This window comes from Armigeres subalbatus, chromosome 1 (assembly GCF_024139115.2).
Source record: "Armigeres subalbatus isolate Guangzhou_Male chromosome 1, GZ_Asu_2, whole genome shotgun sequence".
Lineage (NCBI taxonomy): Eukaryota > Metazoa > Arthropoda > Insecta > Diptera > Culicidae > Armigeres > Armigeres subalbatus.
This window is the reverse complement of record NC_085139.1, coordinates 225,245,125-225,269,585: the sequence shown is the minus strand read 5'-3', so window position 1 is coordinate 225,269,585 and position 24,461 is coordinate 225,245,125. Positions and strand designations below refer to the sequence as shown.

The window sequence follows — 24,461 nt, the reverse complement described above, 5'->3', positions numbered from 1 at the left end:
CGTTTATCAAAAATGCCTAATCAACCGGACAAAATGTGTCGGTGTGCACCGACACGGTCGCGGCTTGCATCAGGTAGGTGCACCGTGCCTTGGTGGTTCTACGTCTGCGTCCTGGATGATTGTGTATGGCGTGATGAACTTCTATGGGGTTGTCTAATATTGCCGGATTGATGTATAACTTAGATGACTGTCGTTTAAGCATTAAAAGAGTATAAATGACGCATATTATTATTATACAAGTGGTGGAAGAAAATCTCCCGACTATTATCCATTGATGAGCGGTTGTGGTAGTTTGGCGAGAGAACAGCAGCGCCGACCAATCACCCAATGGGAAGATCAAAATAAACAAACTCCTGCTGGTTTTGGAAAATGAAAACATGAGCCGTTTCTAGAAGAACATTAGAAAATATCGTAAGAGGATTTCTGTACAAGGTTTCCACACAAGCTTTGAAAAGGATTTGGGTGATAACAGTGGTGCTGATGTAAATAAGACAAATAACACAAATAAGATCAATAAGACAAAGAAGACAAACAAAGTAAGTTCCTCCAGGTATTCCTCTGGAAGTTTCTCCAAGAATTCCTCCGGGAGTTCCTCCAGGAATTCCTCTGGAAGTTCTTCCAGGAATTCCTCCGGAAGTTCCTCCAGGAACTTCTACGATATTTTTAGAATTCCTGGAAGAACTTCAGAAGAAAATCCTGGGGGAACTTCTGAGGCAATTCCTGAAGGAGCTTCCGTAGCTATTCCTGGAGTAACTTCCGGAGGAATTCCTGGAGGATCTTCCGAAGCAATTCCTTGAGAAACTTTCGAAGCAATTCCTGGAGGAACATCCGAAGCAATTCCTGGAGGAACTTCCGGAGGAACTTCGGGAGGAATTCCTGGAGCAATGTAAGTTCCTCCAGGTATTCCTCTGGAAGTTTCTCCACGAATTCGTCCGGAAGTTTCTCCAGGAATTCCTCCGGAAGTTTCTCCAGGAATTCCTCCGGAAGTTTCTCCAGGAATTCCTCCGGAAGTTCCTCCAGGAATTCCTCCGGAAGTTCCTCCAGGAATTCCTCCGGAAGTTCCTCCAGGAATTCCTCCGGAAGTTCCTCCAGGAATTCCTCCAGAAGTTCCTCCAGGAATTCCTCCGGAAGTTCCTCCGGAAGTTCTTCCAGGAATTCCTCCGGAAGTTCTTCCAGGAATTTCTCCGGAAGTTCCTCCAGGAATTCCTCCGGAAGTTCCTCCAGGAATTCCTCCGGAAGTTCCTCTAGGAATTCCTCCGGAAGTTCCTCTAGGAATTCCTCCGGAAGTTCCTCTAGGAATTCCTCCGGAAGTTCCTCCAGGAATTCCTCCGGAAGTTCCTCCAGGAATTCCTCCGGAAGTTCCTCCAGGAATTCCTCCGGAAGTTCCTCCAGGAATTCCTCCGGAAGTTCCTCCAGGAATTCCTCCGGAAGTTCCTCCAGGAATTCCTCCGGAAGTTCCTCCAGGAATTCCTCCGGAAGTTCCTCCAGGAATTCCTCCGGAAGTTCCTCCAGGAATTCCTCCGGAAGTTCCTCCAGGAATTCCTCCGGAAGTTCCTCCAGGAATTCCTCCGGAAGTTCCTCCAGGAATTCCTCCGGAAGATCCTCCAGGAATTCCTCCGGAAGTTCCTCCAGGAATTCCTCCGGAAGTTCCTCCAGGAATTCCTCCGGAAGTTCCTCCAGGAATTCCTCCGGAAGTTCCTCCAGGAATTCCTCCGAAGTTCCTCCAGGAATTCCTCCGGAAGTTCCTCCAGGAATTCCCCCGAAGTTCCTCCAGGAATTCCTCCGGAAGTTCCTCCAGGAATTCCTCCGAAAATTCCTCCAGGAATTCCCCCGAAAATTCCTCCAGGAATTCCTCCGAAAGTTCCTCCAGGAATTCCTCCGGAAGTTCCTCCAGGAATTCCTCCGGAAATTCCTCCAGGAATTCCTCCGGAAGTTCCTCCAGTAATTCCTCCGGAAGTTCCTCCAGAATTTCTCCGGAAATTCCTCCAGAAGTTCCTCTAGAAGTTCCTCCAGGAGTTCATTCGGAAGTTCCTCCAGGAATTCCTCCGGAAGCTCCTCCAGGAATTCCTCCGGAAGTTCCTCCAGGAATTCCTCCGGAAGTTCCTCCGGAAGTTCCTCCAGGAATTCCTCCGGAAGTTCCTCCAGGAATTCCTCCGGAAGTTCCTCCAGGAATTCCTCCGGAAGTTCCTCCAGGAATTCCTCCGGAAGTTCCTCCAGGAATTCCTCCGGAAGTTCCTCCAGGAATTCCTCCGGAAGTTCCTCCAGGAATTCCTCCGGAAGTTCCTCCAGGAATTCCTCCGGAAGTTCCTCCAGGAATTCCTCCGGAAGTTCCTCCAGGAATTCCTCCGGAAGTTCCTCCAGGAATTCCTCCGGAAGTTCCTCCAGGAATTCCTCCGGAAGTTCCTCCAGGAATTCCTCCGGAAGTTCCTCCAGGAATTCCTCCGAAAATTCCTCCAGGAATTCCGCCGAAAATTCCTCCAGGAATTCCCCCGAAAATTCCTCCAGGAATTCCCCCGGAAGTTCCTCCAGGAATTCCTCCGGAAGTTCCTCCAGGAATTCCTCCGGAAGTTCCTCCAGGAGTTCCTGCGGAAGTTCCTCCAGGAATTCCTCCGGAAGCTCCTCCAGGAATTCCTCCGGAAGCTCCTCCAGGAATTCCTCCGGAAGTTCCTCCAGGAATTCCTCCGGAAGTTCCTCCAGGAATTCCTCCGGAAGTTCCTCCAGGAATTCCTCCGGAAGTTCCTCCAGGAATTCCTCCGGAAGTTCCTCCAGGAATTCCTCCGGAAGTTCCTCCAGGAATTCCTCCGGAAGTTCCTCCAGGAATTCCTCCGGAAGTTCCTCCAGGAATTCCTCCGGAAGTTCCTCCAGGAATTCCTCCGGAAGTTCCTCCAGGAATTCCTCCGGAAGTTCCTCCAGGAATTCCTCCGGAAGTTCCTCCAGGAATTCCTCCGGAAGTTCCTCCAGGAATTCCTCCGGAAGTTCCTCCAGGAATTCCTCCGGAAGTTCCTCCAGGAATTCCTCCGGAAGTTCCTCCAGGAATTCCTCCGGAAGTTCCTCCAGGAATTCCTCCGGAAGTTCCTCCAGGAATTCCTCCGAAAGTTCCTCCAGGAATTCCTCCGGAAGTTCCTCCAGGAATTCCTCCGGAAGTTCCTCCAGGAATTCCTCCGGAAGTTCCTCCAGGAATTCCTCCGGAAGTTCCTCCAGGAATTCCTCCGGAAGTTCCTCCAGGAATTCCTCCGGAAGTTCCTCCAGGAATTCCTCCGGAAGTTCCTCCAGGAATTCCTCCGGAAGTTCCTCCAGGAATTCCTCCGGAAGTTCCTCCAGGAATTCCTCCGGAAGTTCCTCCAGGAATTCCTCCGGAAATTCCTCCAGGAATTCCTCCGGAAGTTCCTCTAGGAATTTCTCCGGAAGTTCCTCTAGGAATTCCTCCGGAAGTTCCTCTAGGAATTCCTCCGGAAGTTCCTCTAGGAATTCCTCCGGAAGTTCCTCTAGGAATTCCTCCGGAAGTTCCTCTAGGAATTCCTCCGGAAGTTCCTGTAGGAATTCCTCCGGAAGTTCCTGTAGGAATTCCTCCGGAAGTTCCTCCAGGAATTCCTCCGGAAGTTCCTCCAGGAATTCCTCCGGAAGTTGATGAGGTGCATTGTGCAGATTTTCCGCGTGCGTGGGTGAGTGAGTAAGTGAGTAATTGATTGAGTAAGTAAGTGATTGAGCAAGTGAGTGAGTGAGTAAATTAGTGAGTGAGCAAGTAAGTAAGTAAGCGAACAAGTGAATGGAAGATTATCGTTCATTAGAGTATGAATAAATGCGATGCGATAAACCAATAAATGATGATATAATCGTGTGAAATAATGAGTGATTGCTAAAGTTAGTGCGTGAGTAAGCGAGTGAGCAAATAAGTGAGTAAGTGAGCGAGTGAGTAAATTAGAGTGTGAGTAAGTGAGTGAATGGTCAAATAATTAAGAATAAGTGAGTGAGCAAATGAATGAGTCAGTAAGTCTTTTTTTTTCTTCCTGAGCAATGGAGGGTTAATCTGCTCAACAGACATCCTGGGTTGTCCAGGAAGTGCGGGGTTAGGGACCACCTCCAACAGCAAACGAGGGAGGCAGGACTACATCCCCGACCCGCTAAGCCGTTTCCATTCCCGCCAAGCCCATAGTCCCTTCGGTACAACCAGAAAGTAATGCTTCAAAGGGGGGCCAGTGCACGACGCACCCTCGAGGTTAGCTGCGTGTCCTTGCAGCATCGAACATCGTGACTCGCTTTTTTTAGAAGAACGCCATGGTATCGTGCCAGCGCATTACCGGCTTTCCAGGTGGCCTTACCACGCCCTATGTCCTCGGAAGGTGGGAAGGGTAGACTTCGTACCTGCTTCCCTCTGCATGACTGGTATCAAGAATGATGATGCCGCGTGCACCCCAAATTGACCTCTCTGCGATAGGGTCTATTCGCCAGCACACAGAGGGACTTGCCGACGCGGTGCCTACGCCTGCCCCAGCCTTGACGAGGACCCTTTTCCGTCCTCGGGCTCGAAACCCGCCCGGTTGACCGACGCCGCGAAAGCTACGATACCATGCTGTACTTCGCGCGGCCACTTGTTCGATAAAAGGATCGAGTTCGATCACAGGGCACCGGTATGACCCATGAAGCCGACTCCGATCCCTTGAACCACCTCTTATTTGCGCCTGAACTAGCCATTCCTCGAGTCCACGCGCCACCTTCTGTGTAGGTCCGAGACGATTTGGCGATAGCCGATAAAACGGCGTTCCAGCCAACTTCATCTTTACACATCCTCCGGACTAGGTTGTCCGGTTTAGTGTCCAGACCACATGTGGCTAGCATGTGGTCACGCATTGTGTGAAAAGACGGGCACACGAACAACACATGTTCCGCCGTTTCCTCTAAACCTGCGCACACCGGACACTCGGGCGAGGCCGACGCAGGAGCGCATCTGCTGCCCAACTGGCACTATTGAAAGCATTCCTCACGTCGAGAGTCACTACTGCACAATAGCGAACTCCTCTCCTCTTACGCTGGATAGCTATCTCTGCGGATTTGGTAACCGACAAGATAGCGTCTACGGTCGACTTCCCATTCGGAAGCCAAACTGGTTACTCGATAGACCATCCGCACCCTCCGTGCGTATCAACAACCTGTTGAGGATAATCTTCTCGAGCACCTTCCCCGCCGTATCAAGCAGGCATATTGGTCTATATGCCGACGGATCCCCCGGTGGTTTTCCCGTCTTTGGCAATAGGACCAAGCTCTGCCTTTTCCATGCTTCAGGGAAGACTCCCTCGTCCAGGCATCTCTGCATGACAGATCTGAACATCTCGGGAGCCTCAGCAATGGCCGCTTACCTACACTAAGGGACTGTGCAATCCCCGCAAGTTCCACCACAGTTACTCTTCCCTCGTCGGCCACCCTGGCCCCTGGCAGCTCCACAAAGGGAGGCCATATATGTGTTTATATGTGAATGTGTGTGTGCGTGCGTGTTTGAATAAATAATTTACAGTTTATCAAAGCCTTACCTCTCCTCAATTATTCTGACGCTGAACATGTTTGAGCAAGCCTCAAGCCTATGTACTTGATCGCAATATTAGCAAGGGTATTGCCCTTCACTCTTTTTTTACTGGGGTCTCAGCAATTTGTTCAACTTTTACCGAGATTCGCACGACCGAGCCCCAGCAAACATGTTTTCTGCTGAGATATCTGTCAAAATTGTTGAACCTTAGCAACCTTGATCAGACCTTGCAGATATGAAGAAATATGATGCGTTTTTGCGGAGGGTACGTTGAAAACAGTTGTTTGGATAGGGTTACTGTACCAGTTTTGGCCATGTTCCTAATTTGGCCAGTTTCTCGCATAACTCTGAAAATAAAATGATTGAATATTGAGTGAAGTTCTTTTGAAAGTTATTTTCGCAGTCTGCCTGTTTCAAATATGACACCTGATGGAGGGATTTTCTCAACATTGATAACATTCAAAGCTTTTTTTTGCGCTTTCATTCATTTTTATTTTCATTATACAAGTATTAAAATAAAAAGTGAATATCAATATATTGGTATGACTAGTAAATGCTTTACTATATTTTATACATTCTACTGAACACTTCATATACTTTTCTATCTGTAAATTCGTAATCGTTATTTTGCGAAACATCCAGGAATAGACAGACTGGTTTCTACGTACACTTAAGCACCTTAGTATATGAAAAAGTCAATAGAAAAAAGGAATCGAATGTGAATAAAACGTTGGTCACTGACACAGGAGCATGAAGGCTTCTAGTTTTGAAGTGTTTCACATTTACTCATTAAAAACTACGAAAAACATGATAATGGATAAAATCTGCTACTCCTGACTCGAAATCCGTCCACCGTGGACGGATTTCGAATCATAGGATCAAAATCCGTACAGCTATTACTTAACTAAATATTTAAATTGAAGCAGTCTACCACTGTAAATAGTTCGATACGCACCTTGAGAAGCGATCCCTTCGATTTGTATTCCGCTTATCTTATCTAATGATTCGCAATTAGCAATTAAAACACAGTTACTTTTGGTGCAATTATGCTCTACCCGAAAACAAAATGGCGGCAAAAACTCCGCGTTTGGTGGGTGGCAATTTGTTTTTGATTTTTGCTGTTTTAATTTCAAAGCCTTCTTTCCATTTCTTTGCCCTAGAAGCTTACTGCCAAGTATCTGAACAGGATAAGATAAATTATTTCTACATTAAATACCTTCAACACCCTTTAATTCATTGATATCTCATGATGTGGACGGATTTCGGTGCTGTACGGATTTCGGTCCCGCACGGTATATGCAGTTTCTCAAACAAATGATTCAATTGCATCATTGAGTTATAAATACAGAAACTTGATAACAAAGAAACGATTACTGGAACAAGATCAAATTTATTACGATTAAGTATCTTAAAGTTCATATAAAGCGTTAGCAATTCTAAAATACTGTTACGAATGCGCCCTTTCGATTCTAAGTTTATGGAATGAAGGGAGGAATGCAAAAATGTCAAAATGACAGTCAGTCAGGATTAAGAAAGAAATAGAGGAAGACGTGAAATCAAGTTTGTCCGGTGATACCGTTTCATTTAATTGTCCGAATATCCGTGAAAACTCTCAACCAATACGCGCGGCGGTTTGTTAGTCCGAATAATTTCCTCGGTTTCGCTTGGTTACGCGGGTGTTTTGTTGGAAATTCGTTACAATACTTTCCGGCATGTGCATCTGTTCGAGAAGGTTTATGCTTAATAAACCTGATTAAATATGATATAGGGCTGCGGAATGTATTCAGGCAGTTGATTTTTCAAACAAATGCCATAGCTTTAACGCTTATTTGTTTGCGATAGAGCCACGGAACAGCAAAAAGAAGACAAACTTCTTTATCCAAAATTTAGAATGGATCTCCTAATCTTAATTTCTTGGCGAAATGCTTCATTTTCACTTCAGCACGCTAGACAAAGCTATTGTCTCTTTTGCACATACAGTGGGTCCACAAAGTATTCGTCTAGCTGCATATTCTTTAGTAAAATGTAAAACTTAGGCGTGATAGAAGTGAGGTCAAAAAACTTTCTTCTAAATTTGGTAGAAAACTTATCAACACATGATTATTATTCAAAAACAAATAGAAATTTCAATTACTTTTTCTGTTATGTAGAGAATATCTAAATATCGTCAATTCCGCTCGCTCAAAAAGTATTCGTCTATTCAGAAACTAATCGAGTGAAACACGAATATAATAGTTTTATTCGCATGTATTGCGAGAAGATTGAAAAATTCGAACCGGGGTCCGACGGTCGACTGTCGGAAAGCTGTTCCGCAAACGTCAAATCACTTGTTGCACGGTAAAAATTTTTGGTTTCTTTCTCCGGTGTGAATGTTGATTATTAAAATCAACGGGAATATGTAACTTTAAACGAGTGTTACATGTCGCTATATTTTTTAAACAATTTTCATGATACTTTGAAGGCATTTTGTCATTATTTATGTGATTTAGAAACATTTTAGATCTCTCGAATATTCTTAATATAAAGAAATATCATCACTTTTTGTACAGTGCATGCCATTTTGAAGTTTCCGACACTCAGTCTGCTTCTTCTTCTTTGCTCCGCAAAATTAGAATTTTTCTCTTTTCTCGCAATAGTTACACTACCACACTTTAGTGATGTCTAGCAACATTTTTGTCAATATTCAATGACAGATCAAATAATGTTTTTGTTTTGTTTGAACTTGGCGCGGAAAATAGAAGCACCATGGGTGGGAAAAGTAAAAAGATGGGTCCAAACGAAAAAAAAACTTATTCTATGCCTGCATAATTAGTGCAAGTTGACTCATGACTTTGCAAGAAATGTGGGTAGACCAAGGGTAGCAAGAATTCAACCATTTAACTGGTAATTGATCGCATCAGCGCCACAAAAATCTATCAAAACAAATAACAGAGTGATCGTCAGCGATGGTTAACTGATAACGATGAGCGATTTATTGTGCGGAAAATAAAAAAAAATCCTTAAAAACAAGTTTACCCATATAGGCAAGTGAGTTGGAAGTGCTCAGATATGAACAAATACGAACAGAAATGCCTATGAAAAGTATGGGTACAATGGGCGAGTATCACGGAAGAAAATTCAAGTGAGCCATAAAATTATCAAAAACAGCTCGATTTCAGCTAAAAGTATCGCTGGAAGAAGGATGACTTTCGGAATCAAGTCATGTTATCTGACGAAAGCAAGTACAGCATATTTGGATCAAATGACCGATGAATGGTATGGCGGAAAATGAATATTGAGATACCGCCGCAGAATCTCTTTTGAGTAGTAAAGCATGGTGGGGGCTCCGTCATGGTCTCTGAGGTGCTTGAGCGCAACCGGTGCGGGAAAATTTCACATTATTGAAGGAATTATGTATCACAAAATGTTCATCCGTATTTTGAATGAAAATTTGAACGCCGGTGCTGAGAAATTGGGCTTACAGGGAACAAACATCTTGCATGGTGATAATTACCTCAAGCACACAGCCCAAAGTACTAAGCTGTAGCTACTCTATAATACCCCAATCAACTCAAAACGCCTCCTCAGATCCCAGATATGAATCCAACTTAACTCCATTGGAAGGTTCTGGACGACAAACTTTTTGTGAAATTCGTGAAAGTCATATTTCCAACAACAACGAATTGAAATTAGTGTTGAAAGAAAAATGGAAGAATATTCCGTCCCCCATTACGGCTAATTTGGTCAGTTCCATGCCACAAGAACTACAGCCCGTCATAGATACACAGGGAATCCAACGAAATATTGAATTCCGTTCTATAACTCCTGTTTTCGTTTTAAAAGCGCGCTAAACCTCACTAGACGAATACTTTTCTTTTTGAGCCCGTATTTAATGAATTGTTATGTTTTGTTACCTTTGTTTTTGTTGTTGTTTTATTTTTCTGTTTGATTTTTAACAATAAAGATGAATTGATTAATCTACTACACAATGTAATCGATAGTTTTATTTTTTTGAGCTTACTAGATTCTATCTTTGACATTTTCTAGAAAACACACAGACGAATACTTTTTGGACTCACTGTACAACCTATTTCCAAAGCAATCTAGAATTTATGTTTACTTGGAAGTCAATTTTAATTTATTTTAGTATGTTTTTTGACGTAGAATTACGTATTTCGGTAATATAGGGGGGTCATTCCAAAATTTCAAATTTGGGACCGTCACGAAAAGAGGTCAGGAAGTAAGAGCCAATAGAGTTTTTTTTAACGGATTCTGGAGATTTTGTTATAAATTGATCAGTTAACACTGCAAGTACCGACCCCTGCAAAAAGCGTGGAACGGCAACTTTGCCCCGACATATCTCAGGTGTTTTCAGTCCAATTGTCATGATTCTTCACAGTTACAATCTGTAGGATTTCGTTAGTGACTAAAGATTGTAAATCCGTACATTGGCCGCTGAGAACCATCCGGAATATTCCGTTTCACGTTTTTTTGCAACAATTACAAGTCGCAATATGTTGCTTGCAAGTCGTTCCGCACTGCTTGTATGAAAGCTGTTCAAATTGAAACCATCAAATATTTTACGCCAAATGGAAATTAACTTTATGTTTCATTAATAGTTAATTTTATCTGTGTTCCTAAAAATTCAGTTTGTGAAAAATGAGCAAGAAAAATAAATAATTTTCTTATACCGAGAAAACGGGATTAGAAATTGGATGATTTGTGCTGTTGATAAGATTATGGTTATTGGGGGAAAGGAAGTTGGTTCGCGGCGCAAGTGCACCAGGCCAGGCTGAAAACTGCAATCTGAACTGGTAAGTAATGACAAGTAATGACGAGATACCGACGATATTATCCTACTTATTATCTGTCCTACTCAAAGAACGAGGGATAATCGATAAACAAAAGCTATAAATTGAAAATCAACATATTGAAAGCCTCTCGCTTTAGTATGAAGCGACGAAATGTGAATGGGAGGCAATAGTTACCATCTATTGAACAGCACACAATCGAGGCATGAATCTCCTTGCCTAACGTCCTGGTTCATCCAGGATATCTTTTTGGAACTCTTTCAGGAATCCTTCCTGGAGTTTCTTCAAACATTATTCTTAGAGTTCCTCCAGAAATTACTTCTGGAGTTCCTCCGGGAATTCCTGCTAGAGTCCTTCCTGAAGATCCTTCAGGAATTTTTCCACGGATTTCTCCAAAGCGTCTTTTCGGAAATTCTTCTTCGCTTTTCTTCGGGAATTTTTCTTGAAGTTCCTCCAGGAACTGTACCTGACGTTTATCCAGGATATCTTTTTGGAATCCTTACGAGAATCCTTCCGAAAATTCTTCTTGGAGTTCTTCTAGAAATTACTCCTAGAGTTACTCAGAGCTTTTTTTCTGAAGTTCTTCCAAATATTTCTCCTTTGATTTTCAGCAGCTTTTTCAGGAATTTCTGAAGTTCTTTTATAGGAATTCTTCTCAAAAAACCTTTTAGGAGTTCCTCCAGCAATTCATCCCGGATTTCATCCAGTAATTCCTCGTGGAGCTCATCATGAAGTTTCTTCAAAAGTTCATCTTTGAGTCTCTCCAGAAACTTATTTTTGAGTTACTCCAGGAATTTTTGGAATAACTTACGCCTGTTGGAATTCAGAAATAATTCCTGTAGGAATTCAGAAAGATTTTTTTTTGAGAATTTAGAATGAATTTTCCTGGGGAAATTCAGAACGAATTCCTGGGGATATTCAGTATGAATTCCTGTGAGAATTCAAAGTGAATTCTCGAGAGAACATAGAATGAATTCCCGGGGAATGAAGAATGAATTCCTGAATATTTCTGAATGAATTCCTGGAGGAATTCAGGGCGAATTCCTGGATGAGAAATTCGTCCTGGAATTCACCCAGGAGTTTTTCCTGAAGTTCCTCTTGGAATTCTTTTAGACGTTTCTGTTAGAATCCTTTCAGAAGGTCCTCCGGGAATACTTAAGGATGTATCGCCGGGAATTCCTGCAGATGTTTCTTCCGGAATTCCTCTAATAATTCCTGGATTTCCTACATAAATTCCTCTTGAAATCCTCCACGAACTAACATATAAGTTCTCTCTGGAATTCCTTCGAAAGTTCCTCCTGAAATTTATCCTCCAGCTGTTCTTTTTCAAATTTCTCTGAGAGTTTCTCCTGGAACTACTCTAGGGATTATTCTTGAATTTTCTCCAAACATTCCTACTAGAATTCTTGAAGAAACTTCTCATGGAAATCCTCCTGGAACTAATTTTGTAATTTCTGCAGTAATTCATATATTTACCTTCAATTCCTTTAGGTATTTATCAACGATGTCCTGCGGTAATTACTTCAGCAATATCTCCCAGGAATTCTACTAGCTTTCAGAAGCATAACTAAGGCAATAAGTCCGTCCAGCTATTTGGCTTCGCCGACGACATAGATATTATGGCACGTAACTTTGAGAAGATGGAGAAAGCCTATATCAGACTGAAGAGGGAAGCTAAGCGGATCGGACTAGTCATCAACACGTCGAAGTACATGATAGGAAGAGGTTCAAGAGAAGACAATGTGAGCCACCCACCGCGAGTTTGCATCGGTGGTGACGAAATCGAGGTGGTAGAAGAATTTGTGTACTTGGGCTCACTGGTGACTGCCGAAAATGACACCAGCAGAGAAATTCGGAGACGCATAGTGGCCGGAAATCGTACGTACTTTGGACTCCGCAAGACGCTCCGATCGAATAGAGTTCGCCGCCGTACCAAACTGACAATCTACAAAACGCTAATTAGACCGGTAGTCCTCTACGGACACGAGACCTGGACGATGCTCGTGGAGGACCAACGCGCACTGGGAATTTTCGAAAGGAAAGTGCTGCGTACCATCTATGGTGGGGTGCAGATGGCGGACGGTACGTGGAGGAGGCGAATGAACCACGAGTTGCATCAGCTATTGGGAGAACCATACATCGTTCACACCGCGAAAATCGGACGACTGCGATGGGCCGGGCACGTAGCCAGAATGTCGGACAATAACCTGGTGAAAATGGTTCTCGACAACGATCCGACGGGCACAAGAAGGCGAGGTACGCAGCGGGCAAGGTGGATCGATCAGGTGGAAGATGACTTGCGGACCCTCCGTAGACTGCGTGGTTTGCGACGTGTAGCCATGGACCGAGCCGAATGGAGAAGACTCTTATATACCGCACAGGCCACTTCGGCCTTAGTCTGAATAAATAAATAATATCAGAAGCATAATTGGAAAATCATCCAGCTTCTTCAATGGGAATCCTTCCAAAAAATCAACTGAAAACTCTTTAGGATCTTCACTGAAAGTCCGTCCTGTCTCAATAGAATAAATTTTCCATAATTTCAAAGGAACACCCCCAGATCATATCGGCCCTTAGAATTTACTCAGAGTTACATGCAGGATGTTGATACAGTAATATCCCGGTGAATTTTGGGGTGATAAAACAGGGTATGTGACAAAATGGGAAAAAAATATCATTTTTTTTAAATTCATTCCACAAATATGAATAATTTTATGCCTTGGAAAGGCCAAATCATGAACGGTACCCGTTATTTCTTGTCGAAATTGCTTACAGAATATTTCCCAGGTACTCAGAAGTCGTTCGTAATAAACTACAGGCGATGAAAGTTATTTCATGAAAATCAATGTTGTTTGTGGTATTATTTACGAAAATAAAAAGAATGACAATTTTTTTTGGGGTGACAAAATCGGGTCGAAAACGTGACAAAATCGGGACGTGATAAAATCGGGTCGAAAACGTGATAAAATCGGGGGTAGATAAAATCGGGGGTAGACAAAATCGGGGAGTGACAAATTTGGGTCAACACTGTATTCCTGAAGGATTTTTTAAAATTATCTTAGGATTTCCTAGAATTGTTGTAAAAGCTTTTTGAATTTGGCCTTTTTTCAAAATTGCCAATGTTTTCAGTTTTTCAGAGAGTTTTGGACCGTTCAAAGAAAAAAACAATGGAAATCCACTGAGTTTTTGGTGGAATTACAACAAGAATCCTTCAAATTTATCCCAGACTGATTATTTATGTGCAAATGCCTGCATAGACATGCAATATTACCACATTACACTTGGCTTCATTCGCATAATGTTACTAAACGTAAGGTTACGATGACATCCTTTACAAAGATTGGTTCCGCTCATAAAATGATACAACAACTATACTGGATTCTGTTTTTACACGATTATAACATTTTCTCAATTTTGCACTCATCCTGAATGAGGGTATGCGATAACACATTTTTTCCTAACGAAACAAAACGAAACGAAATCAAGGTTTATTTGATTCGAAATTTTTCGAAACGAAACGAAATTTCAATTTTTTTTTCGCGGAATTTTGATTAAATTGATTTTACATTATGTACGCAATTCGGATTTCACTTTTTCGAAGTCAAATAACTGTTTTACGACCAATAGAGTTATAATAACAAAAGAGGCAGTCTGTTATAAATCACCGCATTCTCGCCGCATATACCAGTGGCGGTAAGGCAATAACCCAGCATTTATGCCGCTTGCATATCAGAAAGTATCAAAAAATATAGAAATTGTGGGATTTTTCATATACGGATTCAAATTTCGTTTGAAACCTTAGTTCACTTAAGAATAATGTTATTATGCTGAAGCATACTTCATATTGTTTTGTCAGCGTGGTTTTATAGTATTGAGCTAATTCAAAATCAGAAAATTAATGCTTAAATTAATGTTTTATTTAGTGGGATACTCAATTATGTATCCACATCTGCCAGACGCATACACAGATAAAGAATTGATATTTTAAAAGGGCGTAACAGCCAAAACTTATTCCTTCTTATTATTCGTCTACATATATGTAGCATGCATTTGCTCACTAGAAGAATCCGGTGCACCTTTCTAAAATGCACAAAGATATGTACTTCAGATTGAATTTCACAGACCCATAGTCTTATATACAATCAGCTCGACGAACTGAGCTATTGTCTGTGTGTCCTTGGCATATGAGAACAGCTGTTATGGTCAGTATGAGCTAAAAGCAATCATAAGTAAAGAACTTTCAGCAATTTTAATGATCTTTCAAACCGTTCTGGATTTTTTTTTTGCAAATTCCATGCGAAGATCTAAAAATGCCCACAAATCTTCAATGTTCCTTACATATTGTGGAAATAGTCAAAGAAGAGCTTAGCTTGATTAACTGTACACATCGTAATTGCTAATCATGCTTGTCCGAGAAACAGCAAATATGCACAGCTCACCAATTAAATAATATTCTTGGGATACAAAAAAGTTATTCTTATTGTATACTTGCTTCGGAGTTTCCAAATCATGACCAATAACAATGCTGGTCACGTCCTTACAGTCAGCTTAGGATTAGGAGAGGAAAATTAGTTTAACACTCATTTTTATAAAACAGCGGTTCTCAACCTTTTTCTTGAGAGGTACCCTACGAACTTTTGCATTGATTGATTATGATTTTATGATTTTTGATTTTGATGATTTTTTGATTTTTTTTTCTGTCAATGAAAATAATCGTAGCTCTTAAAGTATATCAAAAATGGACCTGAAATCTAACAGAATATATGGCTCTCCATAAACTTTTCTGAAACTTTCATTATTTTTAACTTCTCAATAAAAATTCAGTTCTTACATCAAGGGACTGACTGTAGGAAATGTTTTGACTATTGAAGGTTTCCGAGTATATTGAAAATAGGCTTTCGAGCCTCTTGAAAAGTGGCTACCGAGCATATTGAAAATAGGCTTTCGAGCACATTGAAAATAGGCTTTCGAGCCTCTTGAAAAGTGGCTACCGAGCCTCTTGAATGGAGGCTTCCGAGCCTCTTGAATGGAGGATTCCGAGCCTCTTGAATGGAGGCTTCCGAGCCTCTTGAAAGGAGGCTTCCGAGCCTCTTGAAAGGAGGCTTCCGAGCCTCTTGAAAGGAGGCTTCCGAGCCTCTTGAAAGGAGGCTTCCGAGCCTCTTGAAAGGAGGCTTCTGAGGCCTCTTGAAAGGAGGCCTGAGCCTCTTGAAAGGAGGCTTCCTGAGCTCTTGAAAGGAGGCTTCTGAGCCTCTTGAAAGGAGGCCTGAGCCTCTTGAAAGGAGGCTGAGCCTCTTGAAAGGAGGCTTGAGCCTCTTGAAAGGAGGCTTGAGCCTCTTGAAAGGAGGCTTCTGAGCCTCTTGAAAGGAGGCTTCCAGGCCTCTTGAAAGGAGACTACTGAGCCTCTTGATAGGAGGCTTGAGGAAAGGTGGCTTCCAGGCCTCTTGAAAGAAGGCTTGAGGCCTCTTGAAAGGAGGCCTGAGGCCTCTTGAAGGAGGCTTCCAGGCCTCTTGAAAGGAGGCCTGAGCCTCTTGAAAGAAGGCTTCCAGGCCTCTTGAAAGAAGGCTTCCAGGCCTCTTGAAAGGAGGCTTCCGAGCCTCTTGAAAGGAGGCTTCCAGCCTCTTGAAAGAAGGCCTGAGGCATCTTGAAAGGAGGCTTCCAGGCCTCTTGAAAGAAGGCATCCGAGTCTCTTGAAAGGAGGCTTCTGAGCCTCTTGAAAGGAGGCTTCTGAGCCTCTTGAAAGGAGGCTTCTGAGCCTCTTGAAAGGAGGCTTCCGAGCCTCTTGAAAGGAGGCTTCTGAGCCTCTTGAAAGGAGGCCTGGAGCCTCTTGAAAGGAGGCTTCTGAGCCTCTTGAAAGGAGGCTTCTGAGCCTCTTGAAAGGAGGCTTGAGGCCTCTTGAAAGGAGACTACTGAGGCCTCTTGATAGGAGGCTTCCGAGGAAAGGTGGCTTCCAGGCCTCTTGAAAGGAGGCTTCTGAGGCCTCTTGAAAGGAGGCTGAGGCCTCTTGAAAGGAGGCTTCTGAGCCTCTTGAAAGGAGGCTTCTGAGCCTCTTGAAAGAAGGCTTCCAGGCCTCTTGAAAGAAGGCTTGAGCCTCTTGAAGGAGGCTTCCAGGCCTCTTGAAGGAGGCTTCTGAGCCTCTTGAAAGAAGGCCTCCAGGCATCTTGAAAGGAGGCTCTGGAGCCTCTTGAAAGAAGGCATCCGAGTCTCTTGAAAGGAGGCTTCTGAGCCTCTTGAAAGGAGGCTTCAGGCCTCTTGAAAGGAGGCTTCCAGGCCTCTTGAAGGAGGCTTCTGAGCCTCTTGAAAGGAGGCCTGAGCCTCTTGAAAGGAGGCTTCCAAGCCTCTTGAAAGGAGGCTTCTGAGCCTCTTGAAAGGAGGCTTCCGAGCCTCTTGAAAGGAGGCTTCCGAGCCTCTTGAAAGGAGGCTTCCGAGCCTCTTAAAAGGAGGCTTCCGAGCCTCTTGAAAGGAGGCTTCCGAGCCTCTTGAAAGGAGGCTTACGAGCCTCTTGAAAGGAGGCTTCCGAGCCTCTTGAAAGGGTTCTTCTGAGGCTTTTGAGACTTAGTTCCAAGCATCTTGAAAGAAGAACTCCGACCCTCTTTCAGGGAGGGGTTCGACCCTCTTGAAAGAGGCCTTCTGAGCCTTTTGAAAAGAGCTTTCCGAGCCTTTTAAAACAAAGAGAAAAGAAAAAACCCAGATTAATCCACCTAGCGGTGATGATGCCTTTCTCGTGCATCGTAAAATGTACTGAAAAAATCACATAGGAAAGGTCAAAAAAGCACTTTAGGGGGATAGATCGCATATTTTCTATCATTTTGCATGTTTTTGCATTAATTACTATGCATTTACACCATTCTTGAAAAAATTATTTTTTTCTATTTTGAAATTTTTTTTCCAAGGGGGGACCCTTGGGAAAAAACAATGATTTTTCAAAAATTCCGAAATGCAATGTCCGATCAGGCCAATTTTCAATAGCAAACAATGGGACCGCATTCCCCGTCGAATGCAACTTGTTGCGAGTAAATCGGGTAATGCTAAGTTCCAAAAAGTGTGTCTACAAAATTTGTACACATACACACATACACACACACACACATACATACATACACACAAACAGACATCACCTCAATTCGTCGAGCTGAGTCGATTGGTATATAACACTATGGGTCTCCGAGCCTTCTATCAAAAGTTTGGTTTTGGAGTGAAATTATAGCCTTTACGTATACTTAGTATACGAGAAAGGCAAAAAGAAAGTTTAAAGAAGAAAGCTTAAAAGAAGATTTCCGGGCCTATCCAAAGGAGGCTTCCAACCCTCTTGAGATTAGGCTTCCGAACCTTTTAAAATACGGCTCTCGAGCCAGTTCAAAAATCCCTTCCGGGTCCCTAAAGTCCTAAAGATCCGAGGTTTTTAAAAGAAGCAAAAATAAAAAGAAATTTCTAGAAAAACAGCTTGGCTTCCGGGCCTTTCAGAAGAAAGTTTTTGAACATCTTAAAATGATGTTTCCGGGTCACTTGAAAGGTGGCTTCCGAGCTGCTTGGAAAGAGGCTTCCGAGAAGCGTAGAAGGATGCTTCCAATTCTCTTGGAACGAAGCAACTGAGCTTTTCGGGAAAAAGTCTTCATGTCTTTCAAATAGAGGCTTTCGAATTTGTAGACTCTAGATTTTAGTTAAGAATCATATTCTTAACATATTATTCAACATTCTGTTTTGACTCGGTAGATTGCGTAGCAGATTTTTTTAATTTGTTCATTCGAGGTTTTGCCCTTTTGATCTTTTGTCCCACATCTCTTCATCCATCGTACTGGTTGTGGAGGACAGGATTCAATAGGCTATGATTTACTGATCGCCATGCATAGGATAAGGGAGATATTTTGGACCACCAGTTCGACGGCTCATATTTTGGACCTTCTTCTACTTCTTCTTCTTCTTGGGATTACATCCTCACACTGGGACAGAGCTGCCTCGCAGCTTTGTGTTCATTAAGCATTTTCACAGTTATTAACTGCAAGGTTTCTAAGCCAGGTTACCATTTTTGCATTCGTATATCATGAGGCTAACACGATGATACTTTTGATGCCCAGGGAAGTCGAGACAATTTCCAAACCGAAAATTGCATAGACCGGCACCGGGAACCGAACCCAGCCACCCTCAGCATGGTCTTGCTTTGTAGCCGCGCGTCTTACCGCACGGCTAATGAGGGCCCCTTTTTGTTTTTTGAACCACTGAGTGCAAATTCCTCTTGGTGGTTCAAAAATAAGAGCCCCCGTAAGGGTTGTCCAAAATACATCTTTCACCCAATTATATACAAGACAAAGTTTAGAAATAAAAAAAATACAAAAATTTATCAATAAGTTTGGATTAAAATTGTAATTCATCCGCCATTAAGCATTTCGACCGAGGTCCTGGGCCCGGCGAAAGTACCCCCAGGGGTACATGTACCCCAGGTTGAGAACCGCTGTTATAAAAGACCGAGCAATGCTCTGCATCTCCGTGAGCGCTACGGGAAAGGAATCGTTGGTTAGTAGGGTAATGTGAAGCCCCTAGGTAAGCGACTGAATATTTATTGTAAACAAAGTTATTTTGAAAACAAGAAGACGAAAACTGTGTTTCAAATCAGTCCAACACAATTCAATGTGCTTCGTTTAATAAGCTTTTACAATACGATCGATTCCGCACAAAATAATTCTGTGCTCTTCGATAAAGACATTAGTTTTATCCCTTCGCGTTCTCCCACACTAGCTGGCGTGATCAGCATCTACAAGATCGATTGTACACTGGTTAAACAAATTTCTGCTACGCGAGGTAGATTTTTATCACTTCGCGTTCTCCCGGACTAGCTGCCGTCCCATGACCAGCAGCAACACGATCGATTCCGCATTAATATTGTACAAATAGTAAAAAATATCACAAAATGTAAATTTGAAACTTGGAAGCACTGAAGACGTTTTATAGAATACGTATTTGTTTACTTAAAATGGGGTTATGTAGTAAGCGTTAATAGAAAAATTGTATAACCTAAAGTTTTGAAAACAACTTAACGATTTTGTTCAGCGGCGCAGCCAAACATTTTGATAATATAAAGAATGGTTTAAGTTTAAATTTGTTTCGAAATTCCGCGGATTTCCGTTAAATTTCGTTAGATGCTAGTTTTCGTGTAAAAACAAAATCATGTGTAAGCTATTCATACTTTTCATTTATCCTACTTAACTAGCAGATCGAATCCTGCGTTGCCCGGGATAGACACCTTAGCTTTGTAAATGTCAAATATTGCAGCAACGAATTTATGTAATATCGTCGTGAATTTCTTCACAACTCAACAGCAACAGCACAACTCAAACATTGTTCTGTTCTGCTACATAAAAAAGAATAAGAAGAATAACGTATATCGCGTATATTACGTGGAAATTGTCAATATTCAAACCACCGCTTCTCTTCTTCACGATATTTGCATTGAACATCTAAAATTGTCATACTTTTAGAAACGCGTTGGGTTTTGTTTTGGAAGGATCCTGGATTGAAGTTATCGAATTTATAAAACGTGGAACGGATCTATCCGGCTGGTTCTCAGTGCCCGTTAGTTAGAAATGTAATCTGTCTTCAGCAGCCGATTTTTGACATCCCAAAGATTGTCCTGTGCAAAAATCAAGAGATTTGGTTGAAAAACGGCTGAGATCTAGGTGCCGAAAGTTGCCGTTCCACATTGTTTGCGACCTTGGTACTTTACGTTAAAAATCTTGGCTCGGTACTTCTAGTGTTAACTCTCTAAGATTTCATACAACTATTGTGAACAATTGTTTCAATGTATTTAACTATTGCAAATCCAATTTCGACAGGTAGTGTTCAAATTTTACTTTTACAGTAAATTGCCTAAATTTCGGCTATATCCATTCGCAATGAACAGAACATGCACAAAATAATTGAATTTCGAACTAACTAACTAACGAACGATATTAACGCATTTGCCCAAAAGTACAGGCGGCGCTCCCCAAAGGAAACGACGCATCGCGTTTTTTGCTGCCCGTATACTCGATTCTTATGGGGAGATAACATTGCGGCGTTTCCTAGGGCACGGTTGTTCCTTTCGAATGTGGAACGCCGCGGAGAATCTTGTGCAAATGCGCTTTTGGAAACATTACAACAGCCGCGCGGTCAATTTGCGGTCGTGTCTTCAATAGTACCCTGTCGCTTTCTTGATTTTCCAAACACCGCCGGATCTCTTGACACGGTATTCAATACCCTCGTAAGTAAACCTATTTTTGTTGTTAGTAAATTTGTCTTCATCGACTAAATATTCCACTACTTCAGTGCTGTTCTTTTTAACTGCAGTATACATCGATATCCCGTATATTTTATTCCGCATATTTTGGATACGAAACACTTCAGGAGAAGCGAGTATATGTTTAACAATGTTCACGCAATTAGCTTCGCACGCCCATACAATCAATTCTTTTCCGTAAATTTTCAGTGCATCCGGTAACTCATAAGACACATTGTTAAAATTATGCTCAATGATAGACACAAAATAGAATTTAACATTTGTGTGTTTGTTCACAAAACTATGCGCTTCGCGGTTGTATCTATTTATAAAATACTTGGCGACAAAGTGTTCAGCATATGAGATGTGTATGAAGTCAATTGCGCCAAACGAATAGTTGATAAGAATTGATTTTTCCTTCCCATTTTTTATTCTTTCAATAAACTCCTTGTATTGCGGATTGCTCTTTAGGTCATCATCCTTTTTTAGTCCCAGTTTCAAAAGCGAAAGGTTTTGGTGGTTTTCAACGTAAATATCATACAGAGGCCGCCACCAGTCTTCAATCGGAATTATGTCGGAGTAAACATTAATTTGTCTTTTTTTATCCATTGATAACATGAAAGATGTGCTTATGAAATTTTCATACAGCATGGTAATCGTTAATTGACCTTTCAATGCTAAAACTTGAGTCAGATTTGGCTCTTTTGTTTTCAAATATTCACTCATAACATCTGCATATACCATGGCCAACATACGAATGTTGAGTGGAATGCTAGTTAAAGCAAATCTAGGACTGCCAGCAGCTTTTTTAGGATTTCTATGCCTTGGAATTCCTGGTTTTTCAATAGTATAGTAATAAAATGCTTTTATCCCAGACTCAAACTGTTCCAATAATTTCTCAGAAAGCGGCATAAGTTTTCTTTGATCCTCTTCACTTATTCCATCCTTTGACCAAATCTTTACTAAACAGTCAATTTGGCCATCATGATTCAATGGGGTTAATCCAATTAAATTATTTGTAAATACTTGACACAGCATTTGAATGGTGTCCAGTCTAGAACTAACAATAATGTAAACATTCTTCGATTCCAATAGTTTTTTAAACATGTTTATAACCTTTTGATAAAGTGAACAGTCTAACTCATCAAAGCCATCGAAAAATAAGCTCACCGAACTTCCATCATTAAAAGCTTTTTCGAGTTTCTTCATATGGTACTCAGAAAGTATGCCTTTCAAATCAGCGATAGTTTCCGTTTTGAGGTGTTTAGCCAATTCGCTTAGATAAAATGAGTAAACTAGAAAATCCGAATGGTTCTGAACATAGTGTGCAGTGTGGCGTATGAAATAGGTTTTACCCATACCAGATTCTGCTGCAACAAACAGACAATTTACATTTCCAAACATATTCATTGTTTTAGTTGAAAGTTCGTTCAAAAAGAACTCCTCTGTTACATTCTGTTCACGAAGCTTCATACGATAAGAACAAGGAAAATAGACATACATTTCTCTTCTCACATACGACTGGTAAAATTTGTCAGTGTCGCTCGAAAAATCATTCTCCAATGCTTTGTATACGTTGAATCCCCTTTTCCACGTGAGATAGTGCACTTCCTTTTTCTTAGTCTTATCAGCACACAAGTTACATATTTCCAAGTGCCAATCATCGAACTCTTTTTTTATCTTTATCTCAGGACACTTCATTTCGGTTTCACTCAATCTGCCAAGCTGATCCGGCATTTTCCACTTCTTCATCATCCTTTCGATATCATCGTTGAAAACAACCATCATATCGTTCGGTTGATTGAAACAAAAAGTGAACTTCTCGAAAAACAATCTTATATCTGCTTCGTCTATCAATTTTGGAATCGCTGTTCTTGGATCCCCTTTAAGCAGTTTTCCTATATCATTTTTTTTAAAGCTTGTTACATCCTTCTCTGTTTTTATACTTTTTCCATTCGCCTCAAACTGTTTCTCAATGAATTGTAAAAGAGGTTTATGATCCTCACTTATTGTGTTACAATCCTTGAAGGACAGTAAATTACCTGTTTGCTGTAGAATGATATCTAGAGGAGCCTTAAAGCTTTCGAATACTTTTGGTATTGTGGTGCATGATGGATCGAACAACCCAACGAGCCCGTCAGCAAGGTCCTTCAATTTAGCATTTAGTTCTGAAACAAGTCCTGCCATCTTTTCTTCATTAACTACAAAGCCTAGGTATTTACCACCATATTTGGTGAAATCCATTATGTCACTAACAGAACGTTGTTCGATTTTTACCCAGTTCTCGAGCTCCTTCTCATCAAGTGAACTGTTGGTGAACAGAAAGTACCGATTCTTACCTTCATTGTCTTGAACAGTTTCCAAACAGGACAATATATACTTGCTTAGATCGTAATCCTCCTTGTTCTTTGACTGAAACAATTCTCTAAATGATACAACCTTGCTCGATAGGTGATGCTTGATCTGGAACATCCATGTTTCGTCCGGGTTGAGGCGAATGTAGTTGATGTCGTCGAACTTTCCAGACGATTCTACTTCCAGCCCGATCCGGAATTTCGTGTTTTCGTTTTGAGAGCTTCTTGTAAACAGCACCAAAGCCAAACAATTTTGATACACACCGCCGTGCCGTGCGGGATTTTCGCCACATTTGAACAACATCCTTCCCTCGCTATCGGTGGCAGTTGACGAGTCCATTGTTGAGCTGGATTGTTAATAAATTTTTAAGCAGTGCATTAACAAGCCAGAAATTTAACTGGCTTGGTTTACGCTAAACAGCGGATACTTACATATCCGTGATTGATAAAACGTTGATTTATTTTTAGGTGCTATTTGCTCACTATTGGCATGCGAGCAGATTCAGAAGATAATCTGACACTGCCTATGGAATCGTGCTCGGAATGTAAACGTGTACAAATATCTGCGCGTAGTCATATCATATTTAATCACTCAGACGCATTTTCCAATAATTCAATAATTATTACCTTAAACATATTCTAAAAACAACGCTTCTTATAGCGCACCATCGTCAGTGAGTATAGATGACTCACAGATTTTGATATGTTTTATTCTCAAAGCGCTATCAAAGTAACCTTTCGTTAATGGAACTGCTTTTCCCTTTTATTTTATTTTTAAGAATCGGTTGTTTTTTTTTTAATTTTCATTGGACTTCGAATTTAATTTGATAATTTATCAACGCACTATAAATTAATAACTTGCGCACTGAACTACTCAAGCTGAGCAACTGAGCAGGGTATTGTGTGACGGCTGGTTTCTTAGTGGTCCGATATCGATTAAGAGTCCGATCGCAAATTACGTAACGATTCAAACAGGGCTCCGCTAAAGCCTTGCTGTTATTAGAATAAGCAAAAGGCAAAAACAAAAATCTTCCTCGCAATAAAAAAAATGACATGTGGGTGGATGGGGACGTAACGTAATTTGTGCACGACCCTAATCTACCGGTACATGAATGTGAGCGTGAACGATGTCGAGTGGTGAAGAAATTCATTCATCACCGGCGCCGCACCTACATTATAAAGCATTTAAGAAACATATGGAATCAGCCGTTTTTCCAGTAGATATCAAACGTTTGGAGAATTATTTTGGATCACGTAGCTATATTCTGATGCAACGTCAAAAGCTTCGCTCATTAACACAGCATTTGGAGGAGGCAGATACAACTTACGTTAAGCGTGTAATAACAGCTGCTAAATTATGTGATTTTGATGAAGAACAACTAGCGCAAACCGATTCCCAGTCATACGCTCGAGCCTGCCGGATCGTTTTGCCTGTGATTTTTCCAAATGCTTTTTTCCGCTGTTATACGGTTTTGCACCGGGTTTTTTCACGCGCGTATTCCTCCCGACCGGGAAGTACCGTGTCCTGGCCGAGTCCTCGACACGGCTGTATA

The 24,461-nt window shown here is 41.7% G+C and overlaps 2 protein-coding genes across 3 annotated transcripts in view; one reads left to right on the top strand and one right to left on the bottom strand.

Moving 5' to 3' along the window:
* The window catches only part of LOC134205831 (uncharacterized), a 180,416-nt gene that overhangs the window by 78,624 nt on the left and 77,331 nt on the right, over positions 1–24,461 (top strand). The window lies entirely within an intron of this gene.
* LOC134218682 (uncharacterized) lies at positions 17–23,704 on the bottom strand. The gene is made up of 4 exons (XM_062697725.1): positions 23,536–23,704; positions 23,341–23,471; positions 22,597–23,255; positions 17–111 (listed from the first exon to the last, which is right to left on the bottom strand). The coding sequence occupies exons 3-4, from the start codon at positions 23,246–23,248 to the stop codon at positions 17–19; spliced, it is 747 nt and encodes a 248-aa protein (XP_062553709.1). The 5' UTR covers positions 23,249–23,255; positions 23,341–23,471; positions 23,536–23,704.